Below are 24,808 nucleotides of genomic sequence, written 5' to 3' on the forward strand. Positions count from 1 at the left end.
CAACTATGGTAGATCTCCTGGCCGAGTCATAAAGACCATGGCGTTAGTAAAGAATTCTGGTTATCCCTTGGATATTCCAGGAGCTGAGAATGGCCTCAGGGAGGTCATGTGCTCACCACTGTGGGGGCAGAGTGGATGCGAGAGACGAGGGAGAGACCTCAGCAGCCCCAGTGGGACCACGTGGAAACCGAGAGCAGCCATTTTCTAAAGGAAACAGGAGTGTTAAGCAGATTGCACATCCCGCTAATTTCTGGGGTAGCTGTCCACAGGCTCATGCATCTCATTCTGATTAGATGTGGGAAGTGAGAATTTCTTTGTCCCGTGGTCAGCCTTTGTAATCAAAATCATGTGTCTGCTTGTGGAGTGACAGAATTGAGGATGAGACCTGCTTCAAGCCTGGCCCTGATGCTGGGTAGCGCTTCTCCTTTATGGATTTATTCTGTCAAGATTGTCAATGTGTAAACTCTCAGGCTATGGAACAGGAACAGCAGGCCTGGCGTGAGTAGAGGAAAGCGTGTTTTCTTCTTTTTTTTCGGCATAACGCAGTTGATGGACATTGCAGGGGATGGAAATGGAGACGCCCTCCATGAATACTCAGGTGGGTTTTGAATGAGGATCAGCTGTCTACTAGACGCTAATGTCTTGGGTCCTTTGTCAAATGGTTAAGAGAAGTGCCCCCCTCGGCTGAGCGGCAAATAAAGACACATGTTTCTGTCACCCTTCTGCCTCTGGAGCTGGGGAAATGCCTTTGTTCCTGCAGTGCGGGCATCTTCATCACTGCCCTCTCCGAGGCTCTGGCTGTCTCAGAGGGCTGCGTTAGTGCTCTGGCAGCCGGCGTCAATGTAAGTAGAAGTCTGGTCAGTTGGTTTGGAGATTGGAAACCCAGGGCCGCGGCTGCCGGAACAGAGTGGGGAACACATTCAGGCAACTTGAGCTCATGGGAGGATGTAGCAGTTGTCCTCATCAGCTGAATTTATGATTGGTTATGATAAATTTCCAACCAGTTTTTAATGGAAAACCGCTGGGCGAAGGAGGCATGTTGGCCTGCTTTGCTTCAAGTCAAATCATTTGAGGACTCTGAGGGACCAAGGTGTCAATGTTTTTCAAACCCGGTTCCATGTCCACTTACTTCATAGGACTCCTTTGAAGATGATCAGTTAATCCCCTGCATCATGGGATCCCACCTCGGAAGTCAACAGTGATGGTAGAGAACACCTGAGATATCCCAGGACAAGTTGCCTGAGCTTAGCTTCCATCTGGTAGCATCTACTATATTTTTCAGTATACCACTTGGCTCACCTGGTTGCAAGCAGAAGGGAGGGCTTGCCTGGTATTAAGAATCTTTATTCTCAGTCTGGCTTTCTGCCCCCAGTGGGTGATTGACTGCCTGCTTCTAAGTGATGTTCCGCCTCCTTTCTGTACAAGCCTGGCTCCCCCGGCCAATCAATGGTAGAAAAGAACAAGTGAGCAGCGCAAGCCTTTATGGAAATGAGATGCAAACTGCAGTACACAAAGAGCGAAAAATGTTCAGCAGTAATGGACCCAATGGATTCCTTCTACTGTAAAATAGAGAGCCCAAAAGGTCATCGCAAGAGCCATTTCTAACATCAGTCTTTGACACAAATAACCTGACCCTGGAAATCACACATGCCTCATGTATCCACATTCATGTATTTATTCAGTAGACTTTATCAAGCACCTACCAGGTGCCAGGTGTGATCCTAGGTGCTGGAGACAGGATGATGAATAAAAGGCCTTTTCCTTAAGGCACTTTCTTTCTTTTTCCACATCTTTGTTGGAGTAAAATTGCTTTACAATGGTGTGTTAATTTCTGCTTTATAACAAAGTGAATCAGCTATACATATACATATATCCCCATATCTCTTCCCTCTTGCGTCTCCCTTCCACCCTCCCTATCCCACCCCTCTAGGTGGAGGCAAAGCACCGAGCTGATCTCCCTGTGCTATGCAGCTGCTTCCCACCAGCTATCTATTTTATATTTGGTAGTGTATATATGTCCATGCCACTCTCTCACTTCATCCCAGCTTACCCTTCCCCTTCCCCGTGTCCTCAAGTCCATTCTCTATGTCTGCATCTTTATTCCTGCCCTGCCCTTAGGTTCTTCAGAACCTTTTTGTTTTTTGTTTTTTTAGATTCCATATATATATATGTGTTAGCATACTGTATTTGTTTTTCTCTTTCTGACTTACTTCACTCTGTATGACAGTCTCTAGGTCCATCCACCTCACTCTAAATAACTCAATTTCGTTTCTTTTTATGGCTGAGTAATATCCTATTGTATATATGTAAGGCACTTTCTTTAAGGTTGAGAGAGCTTATGGCCCAGCCTGGTATTTTCCAAAGTAGGTTTCATGGAATACTAATCCTAAAGGATATTCAGCAGAAGTAAACAAAACCTAGGATGTCATGATGGAATTAGTTTGGGGGATGTGGGAATTAACTATGTGCAAAGAATATTATAGGCTTGGCAAAGCCCTACAATAAAGAAAGCTGCTATTAGCATTTACAAAGTTGTTTGGCCGCAGAACCTTTATTCACATAATACCTTATACCATCCAGTGGAACTTGTGCTCCATCATTTGGAAAACTCAGGTCTCTTGCCCATAATGAATAAAACATTGAAGAATATCTTCACTGTTACAGAGGATGGGGTAAGAAGGGAATTTGAAAATCTACAAAACATGAGCTTTTCTTCAGACTTCTGCTGAGAGATGGATGGGAAGTCTGATGTCCTAGTCCCTTTGCACTTGCTGAGATGTTGAAAGAACTGTGGAGGTGACCCCGACCACATTGCTGTAAGAAAAGTCCTCACTAGCATCGACCTGAATAGTTCACCAAGAAAACTCATTTCTTGTCTGTAAGTTGTTTAAAGTAATGTGGCTGCCCTGGGATCACTGATCAAACTGAGGTGTGGATCTGATTAACGCACACCTATGATGATGTGGCAGTTCTGGGGAGCCATAAGAGCTGTGACTTGACTTCCCGACTACATTGTATCCTTGGTGACAGTCACACTGTCTCCTCTTCAAAAATAAGGAGAATATGGGACTTCCCCAGTGGCGCAGTGCTTGAGAATCCACCTGCCAATGCAGGGGACAGGGTTCGAGCCCTGGTCTGGGAAGATCCCACGTGCCACGGAGCAACTAAGCCCGTGTGTCACAACTACTGAGCCTGCACTCTAGAGGACACAAGCTACAACTACTGAAGCGTGCGCGCCTAGAGCCCGTGCACCGCAACGAAGAGTAGCCCCTGCTCACCGCAACTAGAGAAAGCCTGCGTGCAGCAACGAAGACCCAACGCAGCCAAAAATAAAAATAAAATAAATTTAAAAAAAATAAGGAGAATATTTAGGCATCCTTCTAGTCCCTGGGAGCACTGAGTCCAAGGTCTGTTCATTACCAATTAACCTCTCCCTTCCCCCCTCTAACACACGGGGTTTGTCTCCAGTGTTTTTTTATTTACCCCCCTGTCTGCCAGTTCTAGTATAGCTACCATGACCCTGAGTTGCACAACCCGGAAGTGGTCTGGGCTGTTTACACTGGGGCTGTATCCCATAGAGACAGAATGTGAGTTTGAGCTGTTCATCAACCTCTTGTTTGCTGTTTCTGGGAACAGCTTTATTCCTGCCTTTCCTAAATATTGTTCTTGTTGTCACGCGACACGGCTTCTCCCTTGCCCCTAGCATCGCCTGCCTCCTCTCTCTGCCCAGACTTGCTTCAGAACAGTGGCAATGGATAAGGAATAAAACCAGCTGTTCCTTTTAAGGGCTTCCTGCCTAAGCAGACTTGAGTAACCATATCCTTCTCAGCAAAGATTCAGCCCTTGCTTGCCATATTTATGGATTTCATTTTTTGATATAGACATCTTAGTATGGATATGTTCAAGTTTGAATACACATGTACACAGAAAAATAAAAGTGTAGATATGGTTATGTATATACTTATGTGTGCATATGTATGGATATGGATAAACATAGGGTGTAGAGTATTACGGTTTAAAAATATGGGCCAGGTTTGAATCTTGCCTCCGTCATTTATGGCTGGTTTTCTTGGCAAGTTACTTAACCTCTTTAATGTGGCTGTACCACCTCTTAGCCTGTACACTGAGGATAATAGTGTCTTTTTTTTTTTTTTTTTTTTTTTTTGCGGTACGCGGGCCTCTCCCTGTTGTGGCCTCTCCCGTTGTGGAGCACAGGCTCCGGACACACAGGCTCAGCTGCCATGGCTCACGGGCCCAGCCGCTCCGCGGCATGTGGGATCTTCCCGGACCGGGGCACGAACCCGTGTCCCCTGCATCAGCAGGCGGACTCTCAACCACTGCGCCACCAGGGAAGCCCCTGTAATAATAGTGTCTTTATATAGGTTTATTGCAGGTGTTAAATGAGATAACCTATTTATTTATTTACTTATTTATTTATTTTTAAATTTTTATTGGGGTATAGTTGATTTATAATGTTGTGTTAGTTTCACGTGTACAGCAAAATGAATCTGTTATACATATACATATATCAACTCTTTTTTAGATTCTTTTCCCAAATAGGCCATTACAGAGTATTGAGTAGAGTTCCCTGTGCTATACAGTAGGTTCTTAGATTAGTTATCTATTTTATACATAGTAGTGTGTATATGTTAATCCCAATCTTCCAATTTATCCCTCCCCCTCTTTACCCCCGATAACCATAAGTTTATCTTCTACATCTATAAGTCTCTTCCTGTTTTGTAGGTAAGTTCATTTGTAGCCTTTTTTTTTTTTTTTTTAGGTTCCTCTTATAAGTGATCTCATATGATATGTCTTTCTCTGTCTGACTTACTTCACTCAGTATGACAATCTCTAGGTGGTCCAGTGGTTAAGACTCCACGCTTTCACTGCAGGGGCACAGGTTCAATCCCTGGTCGGGGATCTAAGATCCTGTATGCTGCGCGGCATGGCCAAAAAAAAAAAGTAACCTATTAAAAATAGTATAATGCTTTGCAAAAAGGGAGCACTCAGGAAATTAAAGTCATCTTCTACTCCTCTCCTTTCTGCTATTTTTCCCACTAGCACACGTTTCACAAGGGATTAAGAAGGAGAAATATTGGGTGTTCTATCTATAGTAGGATGGAAGTTACATGGTCCTCTTGAGGCCCACTCCAGCTTGGTCCACAGTCCTATCCTATTCATCTGTTACTCTGTGTCAGGGAAAAAATATTCCTAAAGATTCACCATATGTTTATTTCTTTGAGACTTGCTTTCTCCCCTTGCTTTTATCATGCATCTGCCTTCCAGCCTTAGGGTGAAATGCCTTCCACATGCTGTGCCTAAGTTTGTCCATGTTTGAAATATGGCTGGTGGTAGATTCTTGCAGGGGGTTGAGGGGATGGTGTCTTTCAGAGTAGGTGATTCTGGGTCAATGATGTTGTCTCCCAAACATGAGATGTTGCTCACGACCATCTGTTGTGATTCAAGGGTAGAGCCAGCCAGGAATCCTCAGGCAAAAAGAAGTTCCCCTTCATCTTGTTCTAGCTTGCCGAACTGGAGAAGGCAATTCTAATGAGGGCTAGCCTGCGTGAAGCTGCCGCCAGCTTAGGGCTTAGTGAACCATAGGACATGCCATTATAAATGCACCACCCTCGCTCAAACTGACATCTGCTCTTGGCCATCTGCCTTTGGTAGAAGGAAACTCTGGCTTCTGCCTGGCATCAGTGAACCTGGATGTGAAGACAGTAACACTTACTCTGGAAGCTCTTGGCAAAGGGGCGGGTGTGGTTGACCAAGACCCCCTTATATCCCTGACACACTCTGACTCAGAAAGAAGGTTTTAAAAGTGTTGAGGATTGAGGAGCAGGTGGGATCGTTTGTAGAATTCTTAGGGCTGGGGAAATCCAGATTGGATTTTTAGGGTATAGCTTAAGTTTTATTGTTTTTAACTTAGACATTCTAATACTTTGATATAATATTTGCTGAGTTCTATTGCCAAGTACGTTTAGATGCATTGTTAAATTATATTTTTAGTACCCAATGCTAATAAAAAAATAAGATCTATTCAGCTCATATTCCAGTGTTTGAAATAACCCAGAAGCAGCTGTCCTTCAAGGGTTTCCAGCACAGTTGTTGAGGATAATGGCAACTTGAGGCTCTTCCAAGATGCTAGAGTTTGGGTTTTGTTCCCTTTGCCTATAGATGTAGAATTTCTATTTCTGGAAGACAAGCAGCAGGAGGTGAGGTATGTCCTAGTGAAGAAGGTGTCTGAAGAGGAGGTATTAGAAAAAAGAGATCAGGAAATCTAGAAGCAAGGGGGAGGAACCCAGAATGCCATGATATAAGCAAGAACTGACTGCTTAAAATTCCATGTACGTGTGGGCCTCTGGAGGAGACATTATTACTCACTCCCTTTGCTCCCTTAGCCATCTGTATTTTAGCTACATGTGATGGTTTTTAAAAAAATTTTATTGGAGTATAGTTGATTTACAATGTTGTGTTAGTTTCACGTGTATAGCAAAGGGAATCAGATATATCTATATCTATATCTATATATAATCTCCATTCTTTTTCAGATTCTTTTCCCATATAGGTTATTATAGAATGTTGAGTAGAGTTCCCTGTGCTATACAGTAGGTCCTTGTTAGTTACCTATTTTATACATAGTAGTGTGTATATGTTAATCCCAATCTCCTAATTTATCACTTCCCCCCACGTTTCCCCTTTCGTAACCATAAGTTTGATTTTGAGATCTGTGAGTCTGTTTCTGTTTTGTAGAAAAGTTCATTTGTATCATTTTGATTAGATTCCACATATAAGTGGTATCGTATGATATTTATCTTTGTCTGACTTACTTAGTTTGATAATCTCTAGGTCCATCCATGTTGCTGCAAATGGCATTACTTCATTCCTTTTTATGGATGAGTAGTATTCCATTGTATATATGTACCACATCTTCTTTACCCATTGATGGTTTTTTATTCTACAGAGAATAATGGTAATATCTCAACAAACACGCGATTTTTCTTCGAAAGCGCTTTATGCTCATTGCCTCTTTAACTGCAGTGACATTAACAACCCTAACGATCTACATCCATTCTCTTGAGGTTTAGGGGAAATGCCACAGCAAGGTGTCTTGTCTATGATTGTCCAGCAGCATACAAGAGGGACAGATCTGGTATTAAAATTTGGGTGGTCTGATTACCAAGTGTGTTCATTTCACCAATGCTGCATTCTTAATCTGTAAAGTCAAAGTTGTGAACTCTCTAGAATCAAAATACTGTGTTGGAAAGAATAAGACTTTGGCCCCAGAAAGAGCTGGCTTCTAATCTTTCTTCTTTCACCTGAAAGCTGTGCCGCCTGGGACAATTTATTTACCCTCTCTGTTCCTCAGTTTCCTCATCTGTGAAATGAAAAAAACGATACTTCCTTTGAAGGGTGGCTCTGAGGATTCAGTGAGCTGGTATGTTTGAAAGGTTCAGCTCCATTTCCGTGGGGGCTGGGACCCAGGGAGAGAGGAGAATGCATGAGGAGTGACAATGTGGGGCAGAGTGAAGAGGGGAAGGAAGTGAAAAACTGATTTTTGCTTCCCTACCCCTCCCCAATGTACTAGTGTCAACAAACTAGATTTCTAGGGAATCCATTGTAAGTTTTATCACTGCTGATACCCAAAAGGGGGTGATGGAGGCGTTGACTTTCCAGCTATCGTTACCTCGTTAACAAGAGGAGCTGTGAGCAGGGAAAGACCAAGGTCACTGAAGTTGGGAATCCAGCCAGGCTGGGACCGAGGGTCATGGTGATGGGATGGTTCTCAAAGGCTCAGGAGGAGATATTGAGTCACCAAGGGCCCCAGTAACCGTTCCATCACCCCTGACTCACAGCATTCCTGTCTGGGATTTGCCTGGCGTCTGTCATTGGCCGCATGGAGTGGGTGGTCAGACCTTCAGGTGGTTAGGGATGTTGTGTGTTAGAAATCAATTCAGGGAGTTGAGATAGCATGAGAGGAGGCGGGGGAATGAGTGGGGATGAGAGTGGAGCCCAAGGTGCCTAGCTGCAGGACTCTCTGATTCCTACATCTTTTTTCTCCCTTTGGTCTTAGATGGTTTATAACATGCAGGACAGTAAAACACTCAGTAGAAATTTTCATTAAATGTGGTTAGCGGGGAGGGCTGTGGGGTTTTTGGTGGGTGCAAAGGCAGACCCTAACATCACGGAGGAGCGGGCGCGTGATGAAAACGCCTTTCTTTGCCACCTGCTGGGGTGGCCTGTGGTTTGACAACTGACATTTCCACTGTATATGGAACAGTCTGACTATGTTTTCATCAAGAATTCTCTGACCTTTTTCAGATTTATCTTAACAACTATCATGTCAACATATTTCCTTAAAACCTAGTGTTGAAAGCGTGCCACTTGGAGACGATGCTAAGGAGACACAATTGCTCCCTCTACCATCCTGAGAAGTTAACCCCCTGCTGTTTGAGGGCTTAAGTGTTCTCCGTCTTGTCAGCAGTAGAAATACTCAGTGTTGGAGAGCCTGAAAGCAAGCTCCTGGCTGATGAGGGGCTGTGAAAATAACGCTGACGGCCATGATGACAGCCAGCTCTGTCTCACTCATTTGTTCATTTGTTCACCACATCTATGAAAGCCAAACCTGTGCCAATCGGTCAGCATTGTTTGCATTGCCTTGGTATTTGCATGGATAAAACAGGACTGAGCGGTTAAGTGTCTTAGGTTTTCCAACGTGAATTCAGGAAAAACCAGAGCTGGACCAATATAACTCAACTCTTTTGCGGGCCTCTCACTGTTGTGGCCTCTCCCGCCGCGGAGCACAGGCTCCGGACACGCAGGCCCAGCGGCCACGGCTCACGGGCCCAGCCGCTCCGCGGCATGCGGGATCCTCCCGGACCGGGGCACAGAACCCGCCTCCCCTGCATCGGCAGGTGGACTCTCAACTACTGCGCCACCAGGGAAGCCCCAACTCTTCACTTTGGATAGGAGATACCAGGATGGCTGCCCCAAGTGTGGCAGCTGAGGGATGGCTTGGGCAAAGCCTATGATACCAAAGTACTCTGCATCTCTTTTTTTATTTGTTTACCCTGATTTTCAAAAGAGGGGAGAGAAGCAGTTGCACATATAGGATAATGATGCAGCAGTTTAAAATCACTTTTGAAGATTACTTAAGGTCAAGAGAAAATGTGATTAAAGTAAAGAAGAAGAGCAGTTTCTTTTCTTTTAAAAAATATTTATTTATTTATTTGGCTGCACCGGGTCTTAATTGCATCACGTGGGATCTTCGTTGCCACGTGTGGGATCTTTAGTTGGGACCTGTGGAATCTACTTCCCTGAGCAGGGGTTGAACCCAGACTCCCTGAATTGGGAGTATGGAGTCTTAACTGCTGGACCACCAGGGAAGTCCCGAAGCAGCACAGTTTCTTTTCTTTTTTTTTTTTTTTTAACATCTTTATTGGAGTATAATTGCTTTACAACGTTGTGTTAGTTTCTGCTGTATGACAAAGTGAATCAGCTATACATATACATATTTCCCCATATCCCCTCCGTCTTGCGTCTCCCTCCCACCCTCCCTATCCCACCCCTCTAGGTGGTCACAAAGCACCGAGCTGATAAAAAAAAATAATAATAATAGGTTACCAGCTTTGAGGGGCAAGAAGATAATCTACACATCTAGCATTTTCTACATGTGGATATGTATGTCCACTGAAAGAAAACAATTGAAAGATAGACAATATAATATTAAGGTTATTTCTGAATACTTCTTACTCCTTTATGTATGATCTTATTGTTTGAAGCTTTCACAAGGAATCTTTTACATTAAAATATGGAGTGTTTTATATAGAAAAAAATAAATATTTTGTCCAATAGAAGAGTTAGAGATGACTGAATGCATACGGTGCCTGGAACTTTGTAAGTTCAATTTTGCTATGTGATTATGGGCATGTGCTTGACCTTTTGGTGCCTTGGTTGATCCCAAAGTGGTGCTCTGTGTGTTCTTGGTGCTCAGTTTGCGCTTATTTCCTGGGAAGCACTGACAGGATAAAACTCATTTGCAGCTTAATAACTCTTTGTTCTCAAACATGGAAGGCAAAGTAACAGTTGCTCAACTACAGCAGCCCCTGAAACTAGAGGTTGTCCTGGCCTGTTTCCAGGCTAAGGAAGCAACAGGCTGTTCACCCCCTCTCTAAACCTGGAATTCTGTGGGCCTCCCTTCCCACTCAGAATTCCCTAAAAAACGTCTTTGGCATTTCTCTTTGCTTCTTCCCTACTTAGCTCTTTTCATCACTGGTAGAGTGAAGAGGTTAGAGTAGCTTATTTTAGATTACAAGGAAATGTATTACCTACCTCACTGGGTCATCTTGAAAATTAAATTGCATAAACAATATAAAAGCCCTTTAGCTAAACAAATGCTAACGTGATTTAGCATGCATATAGGAAAACATTCAGTAGCTTCTCCTGCTGTTGGTATTTCTTTAAATCCTAGTTTCTGGAACTGACCTTTAGCATCATATTGAAATCCCCTGAAATTTGTACAGCTGAAGCCAAATGACCAATGTGCCCTTTGTCCATTTAATTCTGATAAATGGAGAAGGAAAAGTCCAGGAGATCACTTTTGTCTGCTTATTGTATTTTCAAACCTCTTCAGCTGATCAACTTTAAATATTTCTCATAGAATATTTCATTTACCTGTTTGTTTCTTACATGTATGTTTTATTTGTTTTTGTTTTTGTTTTGCGGTACGCAGGCCTCTCACTGCTGTGGCCTCTCCCATTGCGGAGCACAGGCTCCGGACGCGCAGGCTCAGCAGCCATGGCTCACGGGCCCAGCCGCTCTGCGGCAAGTGGGATCTTCCCGGACTGGGACACGAACCCGTGTCCCCCACATCGGCAGGCGGACTCCCAACCACTGCGCCACCAGGGAAGCCCACATGTATGTTTTGGGGGCACTTTCCTGTCTCTGTTCCAGCGAGGGGAGAAGGAAGGGTGATGGACTTACCAGACCAGAGGAGCCAAGTCAACAAAAGCATTAAAACCGTCCCCTCTTCCATCACTTCCGTATTCCTGAGAAGTGGTCTTATCTTGGCAAATAGATTTTAATTTGTGATTTTACTTAAACCCCCTTAACCCTGCAAGTCCTGTAGATTTGGTGCTAATGTCCCTGCGTGACCATCCACTTGTTCTCATAGCATCCTACATGTCCTCATCACAATAGTGATCGTGTGTTTGTGGGATCCTTTATCCAATGTCTACTCCTCTACAAAACTGTGAGTTCCATGGGGCTGGTAATGGTGTCTGTTCTCTCCACTGTATCCCAGTACCCAGCCTCCTACCTGGGATGTAGCAGACACTCAATAAATACTTGTGGGGTGAAACAATGAATTCATCAGTTCACCCACACCCTTAGCACTGTGCTCAGTGAGAAAGCTGAGGACCAGAGTGTTAAATGACTGGCTGTGGGTTAACCTTTCTTTTGAGAAGACACAGTTCGTTAATTCCCTGTGGATACTGTAACATATTACTACAGACTTAGTGACTTAAAACAGCGCAAGTGTATTTTCGTACCATTCTGGAGCTCAGGGGTCTGAAATGAGTCTTAGGAAGCCAAAATCTAGGTGATGGCAGGCCTGTGTTCCTTCAGGATGCTCTAAGGGAGAATCTGTTTCCTTGCCTCATTCAGCTTCTAGAGGCTGCCTGCGTTCTTTGGATGGTGGTCCCTTCTTCCATCTTGAAAACACATCACTCCTGTCTGTCCAGTGCTTCTGTCCTCACGCCTCTGCTTCTGACTCTGACCCTCCTGCCTCCCTCTTATAAGGATCCTTGGGATTACCTTGGTCCCACCTGGACAAGCCAGCATTCTCTACCCATTTCAAGAACCTTAAATCAGTCACATCTGCAAAATTCCTTTTGTCCTGTAAGGTAACATTTTCATGGGTCCTGGAGGTAAGGATATGGATACCTTTGGGGCTACCACACAGAGTCCTTGGAAAGGAGCCAGCTGGCTGACTTGGCAGACAGCACAGAGATGGGTTTCCCTGGGATCATTCCCTTTGGCTAAGATGATACAATACTCTGGACCTTACCTATAAAATTATTGTAACACGTTAGGGAGGGCAGAGGTGGGCTTGCTCATTGAAATAAAGAGAAATGCCATTTTAGGGAATTAATGTCCCAGGTAAAGGGAGGCCCGCAGTATTCCACGGCTGGGCCAGACGTGGACTAGCCACCTGCTTAGGGAAAACAGGCTTTGCCCTCTACTGGAGTAGAGCAGACCTTACTTGGCCTCCCATATTTTATTACAAGGCTTATAAAAGCTGCAAACAACGTTTATTCTGTCAGTGTCCCCCAAGAGTCATTAGTACTTGTAAATTCTTAGAAAACCTAGAAGGATGGAGTGCTTGCCCTCGGGTGGGCAGGGGGAGGGGTAAGACATGAGCCACACCCCGCAGGCATATTAGATGTTCAGAGAGTGGAGAAATCATACAGCTGGACAAGGCAGGGGCTGGTGCCAAGGAATTGAGACCCAAGTTGGGTAACCTGGACCAACTGTTCTAGACCCTTCACTATGGGAGGGAAAGTGCCCCGCTTCCGATATCAGCAAATTATGGGGCGGAGCCAACTCTCCTGGCTCAGCTCCGAGCTGGACCACTGGACGGAAATATTTGACTGTTGAAGGGAGGGTAGCTCTAGAGTGGAGGCTGGTTCTTTCGACAAGTATTTATCCAGCACCTCTTGCATTCCAGGCCCTTCCCTAGCTGCGGTGAACAAGTTAGGTATTGTTCCTACCAGCTTATGGTCACGTAAGGGAGACAGATGATACGCAAGTAAATGGAAACATAGAAAGGGATTATAAATTGTGTAAGGGCCATGAAAGGAAACAATTGGGATACCGTGATAGAGAATACTATGGAAGGAGGGGCAGAGGCACAAACTTCAGATGAGAAAGTCAGCGAGGACTGTTCTGAACACGTGTTATTTACACTAAGGCCCAACGTTTTGACAGAGGCAGTGGGGAAAGCAAATGTGAAGGCCCTGGGATGAGCAAGACCTTGATGGTTTTGAGAAATAAAAGGTGGGAAACAGTGCCAAGGAAAGGTTGCAGGGCTCAGGAGAGAGCAGCTCTCAAAGGCCTTGGGGGCCATAGCAGAGCATTTAGGGTTTGCTCCAAATGCAGTGGGGAAACAACCTAAGCATTTAATTAATTAATTTATTTTTTATTTATTTGGTTGCACCAGGTCTTAGTTTTGTCAGGCAGGCTCCTTAGTTGCAGCTCGCAGGCTCCTTAGTTACAGCTCTCTGGCTCCTTGGTTGCGGCACGTGAACTCTTAGTTGCAGCGTGCATGTGGGATCTAATTCCCCGACCAGGGATTGAACCCAGTTCCCCTGCATTGGGAGTGTGGAGTCTTCTTAACCACTGTGCCACCAGGAAAGTCCCAACATGAATATTTTATGTAAGGAGTTGATATGTGGTACATTCAGAAACTTAGATCCTTGAGAAATATGGATGTCAATAGTGTTTTTCTTCTTAAGCTACTAGTTATCGAATGTTCATTATATACTGGGCACTGTGTTAAGCTCTTTATATACATAATCTTATCTAGTCCTTTCAGCTGGCTTCTGAGTTAGATAAAATGTACTCATTTCATTGGATAGTAAACTGAGACTGAGTGAGTAAAGTAACTTAGCCAAGGTCATATACCCAGTAAGTAGCAAAGGTGGGATTCCAAACCCAGGTCTGTCTGATTCCAATGCTTAAGGCTTTAAACACTTTTTTTCCTCTCACTAGTTTTTCAATATTAAAAAAATATGATAAAAATAACAAAATTTTCTACATTAGCCATTTTAAGTATACAGTTCAGTGGCACAATATTTGTCCTTCTGTGTCTGGCTTCTTTTACTTAGCATGTTTGCAAGGTTCATCCATATTGTAATTTGTATCAGCATCTCGTTCTTTTTCGTGGCTGAATAATATTCCACATTCAGAATAATATTTTATGCTTATACCATGTTTTGCTTATTCACTCATCTCTTGATGGACATTTGGGTTGTTTCTGCCTTTTGGCTGCTGTGAATAATGCTGCAGTGAGCACTGGTATATAAGTATCTGTTGGAGTTTCTGTTTTTGATTTTTGGGATATATGCCTGGGAGTAGAATTGCTGGGTCATAAAATAATTCAATGTTTAGCTCTTGAAGGAACTGCCACACTGGTTTCTAGAGAAGCTGCATCATTTTACTCCCCTGAGCAATATACACGGGCTCCAGTTTCTCTACATCTTTGTCAATGCTTGTTATTTTCCTTTTTTTTTTTTTCTTTTTTTGGATTGTAGCCATCCTAGTACATGTAAGGTGTTATCTTGTTGTGGCTTTGATTTTCAATTCCCTAATGACTTGTGATGCTGAGCATCTTTTCATGTGTTTATTGGCCGTTTGTATATCTTCTTTGGAGAAGTGTCAGTTCATGTCATTTGCCCTTATTTTTTTTTTTTTTTTTTGCGGTACACGGGCCTCTCACTGTTGTGGCCTCTGCCGTTGCGGAGCACAGGCTCCGGATGCACAGGCTCAGCGGCCATGGCTCACGGGCCCAGCCTCTCCGCGGCATGTGGGATCTTCCCAGACCGGGGCACGAACCCATGTCCCCTGCATCGGCAGGCGGACTCTCAACCACTGCGCCACCAGGGAAACCCTGCCCTTTTAAAAATTGGGTTGTTTGTCTTTTTGTGGTTGAGTTGTAGGGGTCGTTTACATATTCTGGATATTAAATCCTTATCAGACATATGATTTCCAAATTTCCCTCCATTTTGTAGGTTGTCCTTTCACTTTCCTTTGTTGCACAAAAGTTTTTAATTTTGATAAATCCAATTTATCTGTTTTTCTTTTGTCGTTTTTGGTGTCACATCTAAGAATCCAAGATCATAACAAGTCTAAGATCATGGAGATTTACTCCTATGTTTTCTTCTACTTTCTTTTACTCTTAACCATTAAATTCTCTTCTAGATTTTTTTTTTAATAAATTTATTTATTTGTTTTTGGCTGCATTGGATCTGTTGCTCGGTGCAGGCTTTCTCTAGTTGCTGTGAGCAGGGGCTACTCTTCGTTGCGGTGCGTGGGCTTCTCATTGCGGTGGCTTCTCTTGTCGCGAAGCACGGGCTCTAGGTGCACGCGCTTCAGTAGTTGTGGCGTGTGGACTCAGTAGTTCTGGCTCTCAGGCTCTAGAGCACAGGCTCAGTAGTTGTGGCGCACGGGCTCAGTTGCTCTACGGCATGTGGGATCTTCCCGGACCAGGGATCAAACCCGTGTCCCCTGCGTTGGCAGGCAGATTCTTAACCAGTGCACCACCAGGGAAGTCCTCTCTTCTAGATTTTAGAAGTTATTCACTTCATCCAGCCAAGTTAGAAACATGAGAAGCTCAGCTAAGTAAGTCCTGGTGTCTGTCCTGGAGGGGACAGACAGAATAGAACGGGAAACAAAATCTCAGTAGTGACAATATCATGGTGGTCTATGCTGGTTGTTCCCAAATGCCAGTGTGAGGATCTTTGCTGCCCCACCAGTGTTTGTAGAAAAGAAAAGAGGATTTTTTCATAAAACTACATGTATTCAATCTAAGGAACTGTCCCTTATTATGCAAATGGTTCCTTTCTATGATGCTAGAATGTTCTTATGACAGAAGGTTGAGAGAAGATGGTGAGAGTTTCTTTAAATTGGTCTACTTGGCAAATTGAGAATGAACAGTTCTGTGTCAGACTTCCAAATTTAGGGGAGGAAAACAGAAAACTAAACTATGAAATCAAGAGGTTAGAAGCCACTGCAGATATTAGGGTTGGTTTATATGGGCCTACAAGGCGTGTTGGGGATCCCTCCCTGGGGTTTTTAGGGAAGCCTGATTCACTTTCTTCCTCAAATATCTGACCTATTTCTGCTTCAATCATCATCTTTGTGCAAAATTTTTAGGAATAGAGAGTTGGGGCAGGAAGAAGAGCAAATCAAAGCTAGGTCTGTTTCTTAGCCTGGATTCCTCCGGGCAGCCTCCGACTGATTCCTTTTACAGTTTTTGCCAAATGATTTTTCTTTTTCATTACCTAAGGTATATTTTAAAAAAGACAGACAGAAAGAAATTCCACCCAGAAAGGAGCACTTTTTTTCTCATGGGAAAGAATGCTCAGTTGTTTTTAGGGACTGAATGAAGTTCTGCCAATGAGTTCACTCTTGTAAAACATTGAAATTCTCCCAAACATACTAATTAAGATGGTTTTTGTCTTTTCTGTTGGTTTTAGCTTTGAAGATACCGTAAAAATGGCATGTTGCAAAATCGAGGAGCCAGGTTTGGAGGAAATGATGTGGTTCCTACTTGGCATTCAGCCTTGCACTTGATGGACCTAGTCTAGAGAGTGGTCACCAAACTTTTCTGATGGCCCAAGAGCCTGGGCTGTACTGTACAGTTGTGCAGTTTAATGGTTCCTTCTGGAATTGCGCAGTGCAACCTGTGTAGCTGTAAGCCTTGGCCTGATGTACCCCGGCAAAAACAGAAATGAGCACAGACACTCAGGAAATGTATGCTTGTTTATAAGTTATTTATGTGTATGTGTGTCAATCCATGTAGATTATATATGGATAAAACATGATTTCTTTTTTTGATTAAAAATGAATAGCAGTTTTAACAAATTTCATCTGTGCCCCAGTGGATGGTTCTGAACATCCTTCAGGCAGGGTGACACGTTTGTAGGGCAAGGTTGCTTCTTGGCAGTAAGGTACTTATGGGTCTTACCTGTTCCTGCCAGGCCCTCCATCTCACCTTCTGGTTTCTGTTTCAGAGTACACAGTCATTAATGAAGGCTGCCCCGGAGCTGAGTGGAACATCATGTGTCGGGAGTGTTGTGAATACGATCAGGTTAAATGTGCCTGCCCTGGAAAGAAAGAAGTGGTGGGTTATACCATCCCTTGCTGCAGGAATGAGGAGAATGAATGTGACTCCTGCCTGATTCACCCAGGTGAGTGTGCAATGGGAGACCTCAGGTTGCCTTCATGTTTTCTGAGGTCAGTAATAGGAGCACGCTGAACACTTGAATTCTGACAGGTAGACATCAGGAGGCTGTGATGCCATGATGATTAAAAGTGGCATAATTCAACCCACTCTAACTACAGGCAAAGGAATTGGAGGAGTTAGTACCCTTTTCAGTGTTAAGCTTATAATGCTGTAGATTTATCTACTTAGTCATTCATTTAACAAATAGACTGAGCAGCTCCTTTATACCATGACAGGTAGTGGGAATACAGTGATTTTTAAAAAGACACATTCCTGGCATTTCCAGAGCTTACAGCTTAGTGGGCGAGATGGAGGAGTAAACAGGTGGCTGTAATGCAGCCTGGCAGGTGCTGTGACAGAGAAGCATGGGTACCATGGGAGTCTGGATGCGGATGTGGGTGGATGACTTATTAGAGGAGGTGATACGTGTGCTGAAGATGGAAGCAGCAAACTGAAAAGCATGAAGGGGAGCCAGTCGAGAGGTCAGGCCATAGAGAATAGCATGTGATAAGGCCCTGTGGCAAGAGAAAGCATGGAGTTTAGGGAATTGCAAGTAGCTCAGTCTGCCTGGAGGGGTGTGTGTGTGTGTGTGTGTGTGTGTGTGTGTGTGTGTGTGTGTGTGTGATGAGAAACATGGAAAGAGATAGATCAAAGACTGAGAGAATAATCTGAAGGAGAGAACAGGGGGCTCCAAGCCAAAGGGCTTTGGAGGCTGTACTATGATGTTTAGGCTACATCCTGAAGATATTTGGTAACATTGGAGATCTTTTCATTAAAAAGGTAAAAGCTGGGCTTCCCTGGTGGCGCGGTGGTTGGGGGTCCGCCTGCCGATGCAGGGGACGCGGGTTCGTGCCCCGGTCCGGGGGGATCCCACATGCCGCGGAGCGGCTGAGCCCGTGGGCCATGGCCGCTGGGCCTGCGCGTCCGGAGCCTGTGCTCCGCGGCGGGAGGGGCCGCAGCGGTGGGAGGGGCTGCAGCGGTGGGAGGCCCGTGTACCGCAAAATAAATAAATAAATAAAAATAGAAGTGACCTCAGTATAACCTTTGCACATTTGATCCAGAAAAGAAACCCACCGTTCCAATTCCCTGATGGTGAGAATGGTTTGTAGGGAAATAGTTGAGTAGTGCCTCCAAATTTTCTAAGGAAATTTTGAGAGCTAAGCCAGGGTCTCCTGACTAGGGGTCCTTAGCAGGGATTCTGAAGTCTTTGAACAATTTTCAATATTTTCAAAAGCCTAGCGATTACTGTTATGGGGCTTTGATTTAATGAGCTGGCATGAGGTCGTGGAATAAATAAGAGACCTTCATAGGCAGTGCTGTGCGCTTCCTACTGCATCATACAGAAGGGCATCAACGTCTGCCACGCCTGCACCCAGCATCTTATTACATCATACAGGAGGCGCCCAATATTACCACGTCGACTGGTGCTAGGAAGGATCTTTCAGACTGAGTAGTGAAGAACTGTCCCATATCAACCATCTGGTTGCCTTGAAAGGAGAGGCGAGAGAAAGGCTTTTTTAGAAAAAAAGATTTTCAAAAATAGTGAATTGGTGTCCTAGCAGTCCCTACTGGTGATCAAAGAGGTTTCTCTGTGTGTGTGTCATTATGAATGCAGGCATTTTAATTTATTTATATGATTTAATCCATTTCAGTCATTATTTATTTTAATGCACACAACTCATAACACTGGGTGCCCCTTTATGTCTTTCTGTGTTCTTCTGACATGACTACACTGTTTTTGAAGACTTCTTGATTTCTCGCATGACAAGATATTTTAACCTCTTCTTGTATATTTTCTGCCCCAGATCTGGAATCAGCCACTTCTCAAAACAACTTTGGTCTGAGACCACGATCTGGTCACCTGAGGTGTGCCTTGCTATTGGACTGTCATTGTTACAAGGTTTTGTTTGTATGTTTTTTTAAGTGGATGGAGCTGGAAGACATGTATTTTTTAAAATGAATTTTTGCTGCTACTCAAGTTCAAATGTAATATTCCAAGGTTGTTAATTAACTTCTTTGATTTTATATTTGTATGTCTTTTCTCTCATGGTGAAAATCCTGTTTCCTGATAATATTAACCTAATCACCTACTTGCTTTATCTCATAATTGTACAAAACAGCTACAGCACTATTGGTATTAGTAATAAGACCACTGATGACAGTGATTTTTATTCACCTTAGAATATATCTCACTGAGTATATAGAGTCAAAATACTATGTTTTAAAGCCAATTGATGTAGTTCTTTTGTCTGTGGTGTTATAACATCTACCTGATGTGTAGTTAGGTTTGTTGTTTCTACCTGTTTTCTATATTTGACAATACAAGCAAATATGTGTGTGCGTTTCTGTATCTTTCCCCTTCTTGCGCAAAAGACAGCATAACAGCCGTAAACACTGCTAACTGCGTTGCTTTTTTCTCTTAACAATATATGCTGGAGATCACTCACGGACAGTAATAAAGCAGTTTTCTTTTCCCGTTTCTTTTTACAGTTGCATGTAACTGCATCATGTGGATTACCATAGTTCATGAGTCTTCGGGTTGTTTCTAGCTTTTTGCTGTTATAAATACTACTCTAGTGGATAGCCTCAGGCATACATCAGCTAGTATTTTTGCAGCATATCTTTGGGGTACATTCCTGGAAGAAGAATTGCTGCATCAAAGGGAGGTGCATATGTCATTTTGCCAGCCTTTGCCAAATTCTCCTCCAGGCATTGGCATTCACAGCAGCCGTACGTGAGCGTACCGTTTTCCCGAAGTCTTGCGACAGAGTGTGCTGTTTTGGAATTTTGTCAGTCTCAAAGGTGCGAAATGGGATCCGAGCCTGGTTTAAGAATTTCTATCACTTCTATCGTTATGCTGGACAACGATTCTTTCTCTTGTGATGGCAGTAATTGCACGAGGATCGATGTCCAGGGGCGTGGTGGTGGGGATGGCAGTGCTGACGTCCAGCAGTGGCCAGCGGCACTGGGGCCCTCAATGGAGCAAGGTGGCTGTGTATTTTCGTGCGTTTCTAGGCTGTGTAGCTTGGACCTCGGTCCTCTAACCCTTCTGGCAATACCGTGAGCTACTTAGCGTCTTTTTAACACAGCCTTGTTCATCTTAAGCACCAGGCTGGATTTTGTGGCTTGCAGCTAATGGCCCGGATGTTACTGTGCTGAGAGCTGGCAGGGTCGTAGAGGGCGGACTCTGAGTCCATTGGCCTCCTTGGTGGCACAGTGGGTAGGAAATCGGACGGGAATGTGGCACATGGGCGAAGATGGCCTTTAAAAGACCATCTTTTAAAGCAGTCTTTTAAAGGACCACTGGGACCCAGTTATGGGCCATGTGAAATTTGATGAATCATATTAGCAATTCTTTTCTGGTCGGAAGAGACACTGAGAGAGGGAAGCAAAGTCAGGATGGTGTGCAGAGAGAGAGCTACAAGTCTCTCTCCTACAGAAATCACACATATGTACACTGCATGTATATACTACAGGCCAATGAAAACCTAATTTTAGCCAAAAGCAAAAAAGCATGCTCTTAGCTCAAGGAAATGCTGGTTATCTTGAACGGCTCAGAAGCCTGGATTATTCATCCATTCATCCATTTATTTATTTGCTCAAATCTCAAATAATAATATTTCTGGAACACTTATTATGTGCCAGATACTGTATTAAGTGGGGGGGATATCATGTTGAACACGGTGCAGCCCCTGATTTCAGTCTGTACAGGAAGACAGGCAGTAGGCAGTTAAAATTGAGCATGCTATATGCTATGGTGGGGATAAGCCAGGAGGAGGTATGGGAATGCAGAATAATAGTAATAGTTCATGTTTGGGGGGTACTTGCTATGTGCCAGGCCCTTTACACGTGTGAATTTAATTTATAAAACAACTTTATGAGGTAGGCACAGTCTTTAACCCTGGGCTTACAGATGAGGACATTGAGGTACAGAGAGCTTAAGCCATTTGCTCAAGGACACACAGCTGGACAATGGAGGCGCCAGAACTTAGCGCTCCGTTTTAATAAGTGAGATTGGATTATCTCTACCTTTCCTCGCTGTCCCCCGCCCCTCAGGAGACCCTTGACTTGGATTATCTCTACCTTTCCTCGCTGTCCCCCGCCCCTCAGGAGACCCTTGACTAGGGTCTGCTCAACCCTCTCTGGTGTGGCCTGCTGGTCGGGGGGAGCCTGACACCTTCCAGGGTGAGCCCATTACTAGGCATTAAGGTTGTTTCGGACGGCACACTCTGGTTATAGAAGTGTGTGCCATAGAAGAATATTTAATGGAATGGGAAGATGGTTGCTATCTATTATCAAATTAAAAGGTAAGTTATTAAAAACAGAATGTACAGTATGTAGTATAAGCCTAATTTAAAAAAATGTGTTCATATATATAGAAAGAATTACTGATCATTTTCTCTGGGTGATGGAAGTTTTGGTGTTTTTAATTGAATTCTTTTTGCTTGTCTGAATTTTCTAAATATTCCATAATAAACACGTAATATTTTTATAAAGAGAAAAAATACCCTGTATTGATGGATTCTACCTTTTACTACAGGTTGTTTCATTTTGCATTAAAACGTCAGCCACAAATGAAACAAGCCAGACACAAAAGGCCATATATTGTATGATTCCATTCATATGAAATGACTGGTAGATTACTGGTTGCCAGGGGTTAGGGCTGGGGGTGGGGATTGGCGAATGGGTAGTGACTGCTAATGAGTATGGGGTCTTTTGTGGGGAAGGTGATGAAATGTTCTAAAGTTAGATAATAGTGATGGTTACGTAACTCTGGGGTATGCTAGAACCCACTGAATTGTACACTTTAAAAGAGGGAATTTTATGGTATGTGAATTATCTCCATGTAGACTTTTTAAAAACTAATGCATTAGAACCAAAATGTGCAATCCGTCTGGAAGCTTATTACTAAGTATTTTCGACATCTCATAGTACTTTTCAGGTTACTGACGTTACGTGAGATATGGCATCCCTGTAAAACGTGAAAAATTTACAACCAGCAAGAGGGTTTTTCCTTCAGTACAAACAACAGTGTAATTTAGATTTGGTTTTCATATAGTAATAGGCATTTGCTGTCAATTAGTCTTAAATTTGGAGGTATTTTCATCAATGTTATTTGCCTGATAAAACATAGTGATTACAAAATAATTTTAAATAGCATTGTGTTTTATTGAAACTTAAAGTTCATAATTATGACCAGAAATGGAATAAAAAAAAAAAAAAGCCATCAGCCACTAACTAGGAAGATGGTTCAGACCACCCTCCTAAACTCCTCAGTCTGAATTCTGGTGCCTCTAGCGTCTTCCTAGGAATGAGCATTTTTTAATAAGGGCTTTGGCACCTGTCTAGGTCTAGATGCCCTTAGTTGAGACAAGGTCCTGGGAAGGTCCGTAGTTTCGCTCTCATGCAGCCCATTAGAACCTGCATGTGCTTAATCTAACACCCTTCTGCTTGGAAAATTTTCAGGTTGTACCATCTTTGAAAACTGCAAGACGTGCCGAAACGGCTCGTGGGGGGGTACTCTGGACGACTTCTACGTGAAGGGCATCTACTGTGCAGAGTGCCACGCGGGCTGGTACGGAGGAGACTGCATGCGTGAGTAGACCCTGACATAGCTCCATCTCTAGCGTGTGCTCCTTTAAAGTCTCAGCTTTGCCATGGACTAAGGTTTATCTTATTGGACTCTGAGTTCTGGAAAGTTTGTGGCCAGAGGGCTTTCTAGGTAAGACTGTAAAAAGCAAAGATGTGTTTCCATCTGTTGGGTGTGGATTGTGGACTTCTGTTTGGAATTGGCCACAGGAGGTTTCTGTCTGTTCTTAAATCTTCCCCTCTCTCCTAAATGAAGCCAATGCATTCTGCACAGAGCATGCCTCATGTCCACTGAGAAGCAATTGCGTGTTGTCATTGGTCAGCAAGCAGTGAATAAGGCTTCAAAAATGCTAAGTCTGTAGTGCATTTAACATATGAATTTCTATTGGAAACCTTCTTGAGTCCTGAGTTAAATTCCTGGAACCCATATCAAATGGTCAGCATGCCACGTGTCCCAGGAAAGGGATTCTTTCTGGGTTCCACTTGATCTCCAAGAATTACTAAATCTTTATTAGTGTCCCCCTCTGAGTCAATAATCCTTTGAAAATGGAGTGGAAATCTAACCTGTCTCAGTTTAAGATTCCCCTCTGCAGCAACTGGGAGTCAGGATCTGGAGCAATGTACAAACTGTCGTCGTTTCGTTAAAAGCCTATTTCACGTGTTTCCTATTTGAATCAGGAGCAGTCAGGGTGGTCTTAGAGTCTAAGTAATTTTACTCTTATGAACGATATTTCCAGTCTGCAGAAATAGAGGATGGAGTGCTATTGGTGTTCTTCGCTTGATCAAACCTGTTGCAAAATACAAGAGTCTGGGGCAAAGGGTGAGGAAGATATCTAAGTCTATGTGATTTCAGACCCCATATTCTCAACCATAGTACTCACCTACCTCCCAGTGGTGAGTTCTTCCTAATAGCTCTGTTTTCTCTGCAAAGCAGGGTATGAAATCTCTAATGATAGCAGAATAGAAGGGAAGCTGAGGCTTGAGAGTACCAAAGTTTTGGGACAGCCACGTGATGAATGAGGAAATGCACCAGCTAGCGATGATTTAAAGCATGTCCAAGCAAGGCTGAGGACCCAGTTGAAGCTGGAACTCCTGTGTAGGTGATGCAGCCAGGACAGGTGGATGATGCTCTCTGGCGGCATGGTAGCAGAGATGAATAAAAGCAGTCATTTGGTTGATCCAAGAGTTGGCTGAGACATGATTGTCCAGGGGTCCAGGTTGGGTAGGGCATGAAACCAAAAAGAACCGGGTAAAGAGAATAGGGACTGGAGGTCTCGATGAGATGGAAAAGCAGGCTTAGTGATAATAAAGCAATGGAACATGTAGATGGAAGAGGTATCGTGGTCAGAGAACAGAATTTCTAAGTTGAAGCTTTCAGGGGTGGTGGTGATAATGTGTTCATATAGATTTGTCAGTTTTTGCTGTGTAACAAACAACCTCAAAAGGACAGATGTGTATTTTTCTCTATCCTGGGTCTGTGAGTTGGCTGGGGTTTAACTGGTTCCAGCTGGGTTGGCCTGGGTTGAACTCTAGGGTTCAGGGCTCAGACCAAAGGGGCAACTTGGCGTGTGGTCTTCTCAGAGTGGGTCACAGAAGCACAAGAGGCCAAGCCAAACACACAGCCAAATTTAAGGCCTCTGCTCACATCACGTTCACTCATATTCCAAGGAAGTCACATGGCTAATCCCCAAATCAGTCAAGTATGAGAGTATATTCCATCCCAAGGGGAAGAGTACAAATATTTCCTAAACAATACTCTAAACACTCTGTGTGAGTAAGTGGGTTTGTTTATCGGACAAGGCAGAGAAGGGGAAGAATATTTGCATGTGCGAGGTCAAAGACAGAAGGACTGCATTTGCCCCAAGAAATCCTGTAGGTGTGTCTTTCCAAATGGTACCTATTGGTTGAGCCCTGGGTTTAGCCTCAGTGTAAGAGCTGACTGTGTATGGAGTCTGATTGGTTGGATTAGTCATGGTGGCCATGTGTAGGATCAAAGCCTTCTCAAGAACAGCAGAACTGGCTCAGGGCAACTGGTCATCACAACTAGGCAGGCAAAGCGGAGCACACATGCCCCCATTCATTAAAAAAATGTTTAATGAATAAATCTACCCATAACCATTCAAAAAATATTTCTTGAATGGATGCTCCCAGGTGCAATGATGAGCAAGACAGGTGTAGTCACTGCCATCTTAGAGCTTGAAAATTAGAGAG

The 24,808-nt window shown here is 43.7% G+C and overlaps 1 protein-coding gene across 11 annotated transcripts in view; it reads left to right on the plus strand.

Moving 5' to 3' along the window:
* Positions 1-24,808, plus strand: part of PAMR1 (peptidase domain containing associated with muscle regeneration 1) — a 170,728-nt gene that overhangs the window by 101,583 nt on the left and 44,337 nt on the right. For 3 of the 11 annotated variants that reach the window (XM_033410697.2, XM_033410701.2, XM_004264009.3), the window contains 2 exons: positions 16,797-16,973; positions 22,475-22,603. In XM_033410697.2, the coding sequence (XP_033266588.1) occupies positions 16,844-16,973; positions 22,475-22,603 (259 nt within the window). In that variant the 5' untranslated portion in view covers positions 16,797-16,843. Of the gene's footprint in view, positions 1-2,580; positions 2,879-15,725; positions 16,537-16,796; positions 19,811-21,333; positions 21,616-22,474; positions 22,604-24,808 lie in introns of those variants that run through there. The other 8 variants (XM_049712959.1, XM_049712957.1, XM_049712954.1 and 5 more) reach the window with 8 other exon arrangements.

The sequence above is a fragment of the Orcinus orca genome, chromosome 8 (genome assembly GCF_937001465.1).
Source record: "Orcinus orca chromosome 8, mOrcOrc1.1, whole genome shotgun sequence".
Lineage (NCBI taxonomy): Eukaryota > Metazoa > Chordata > Mammalia > Artiodactyla > Delphinidae > Orcinus > Orcinus orca.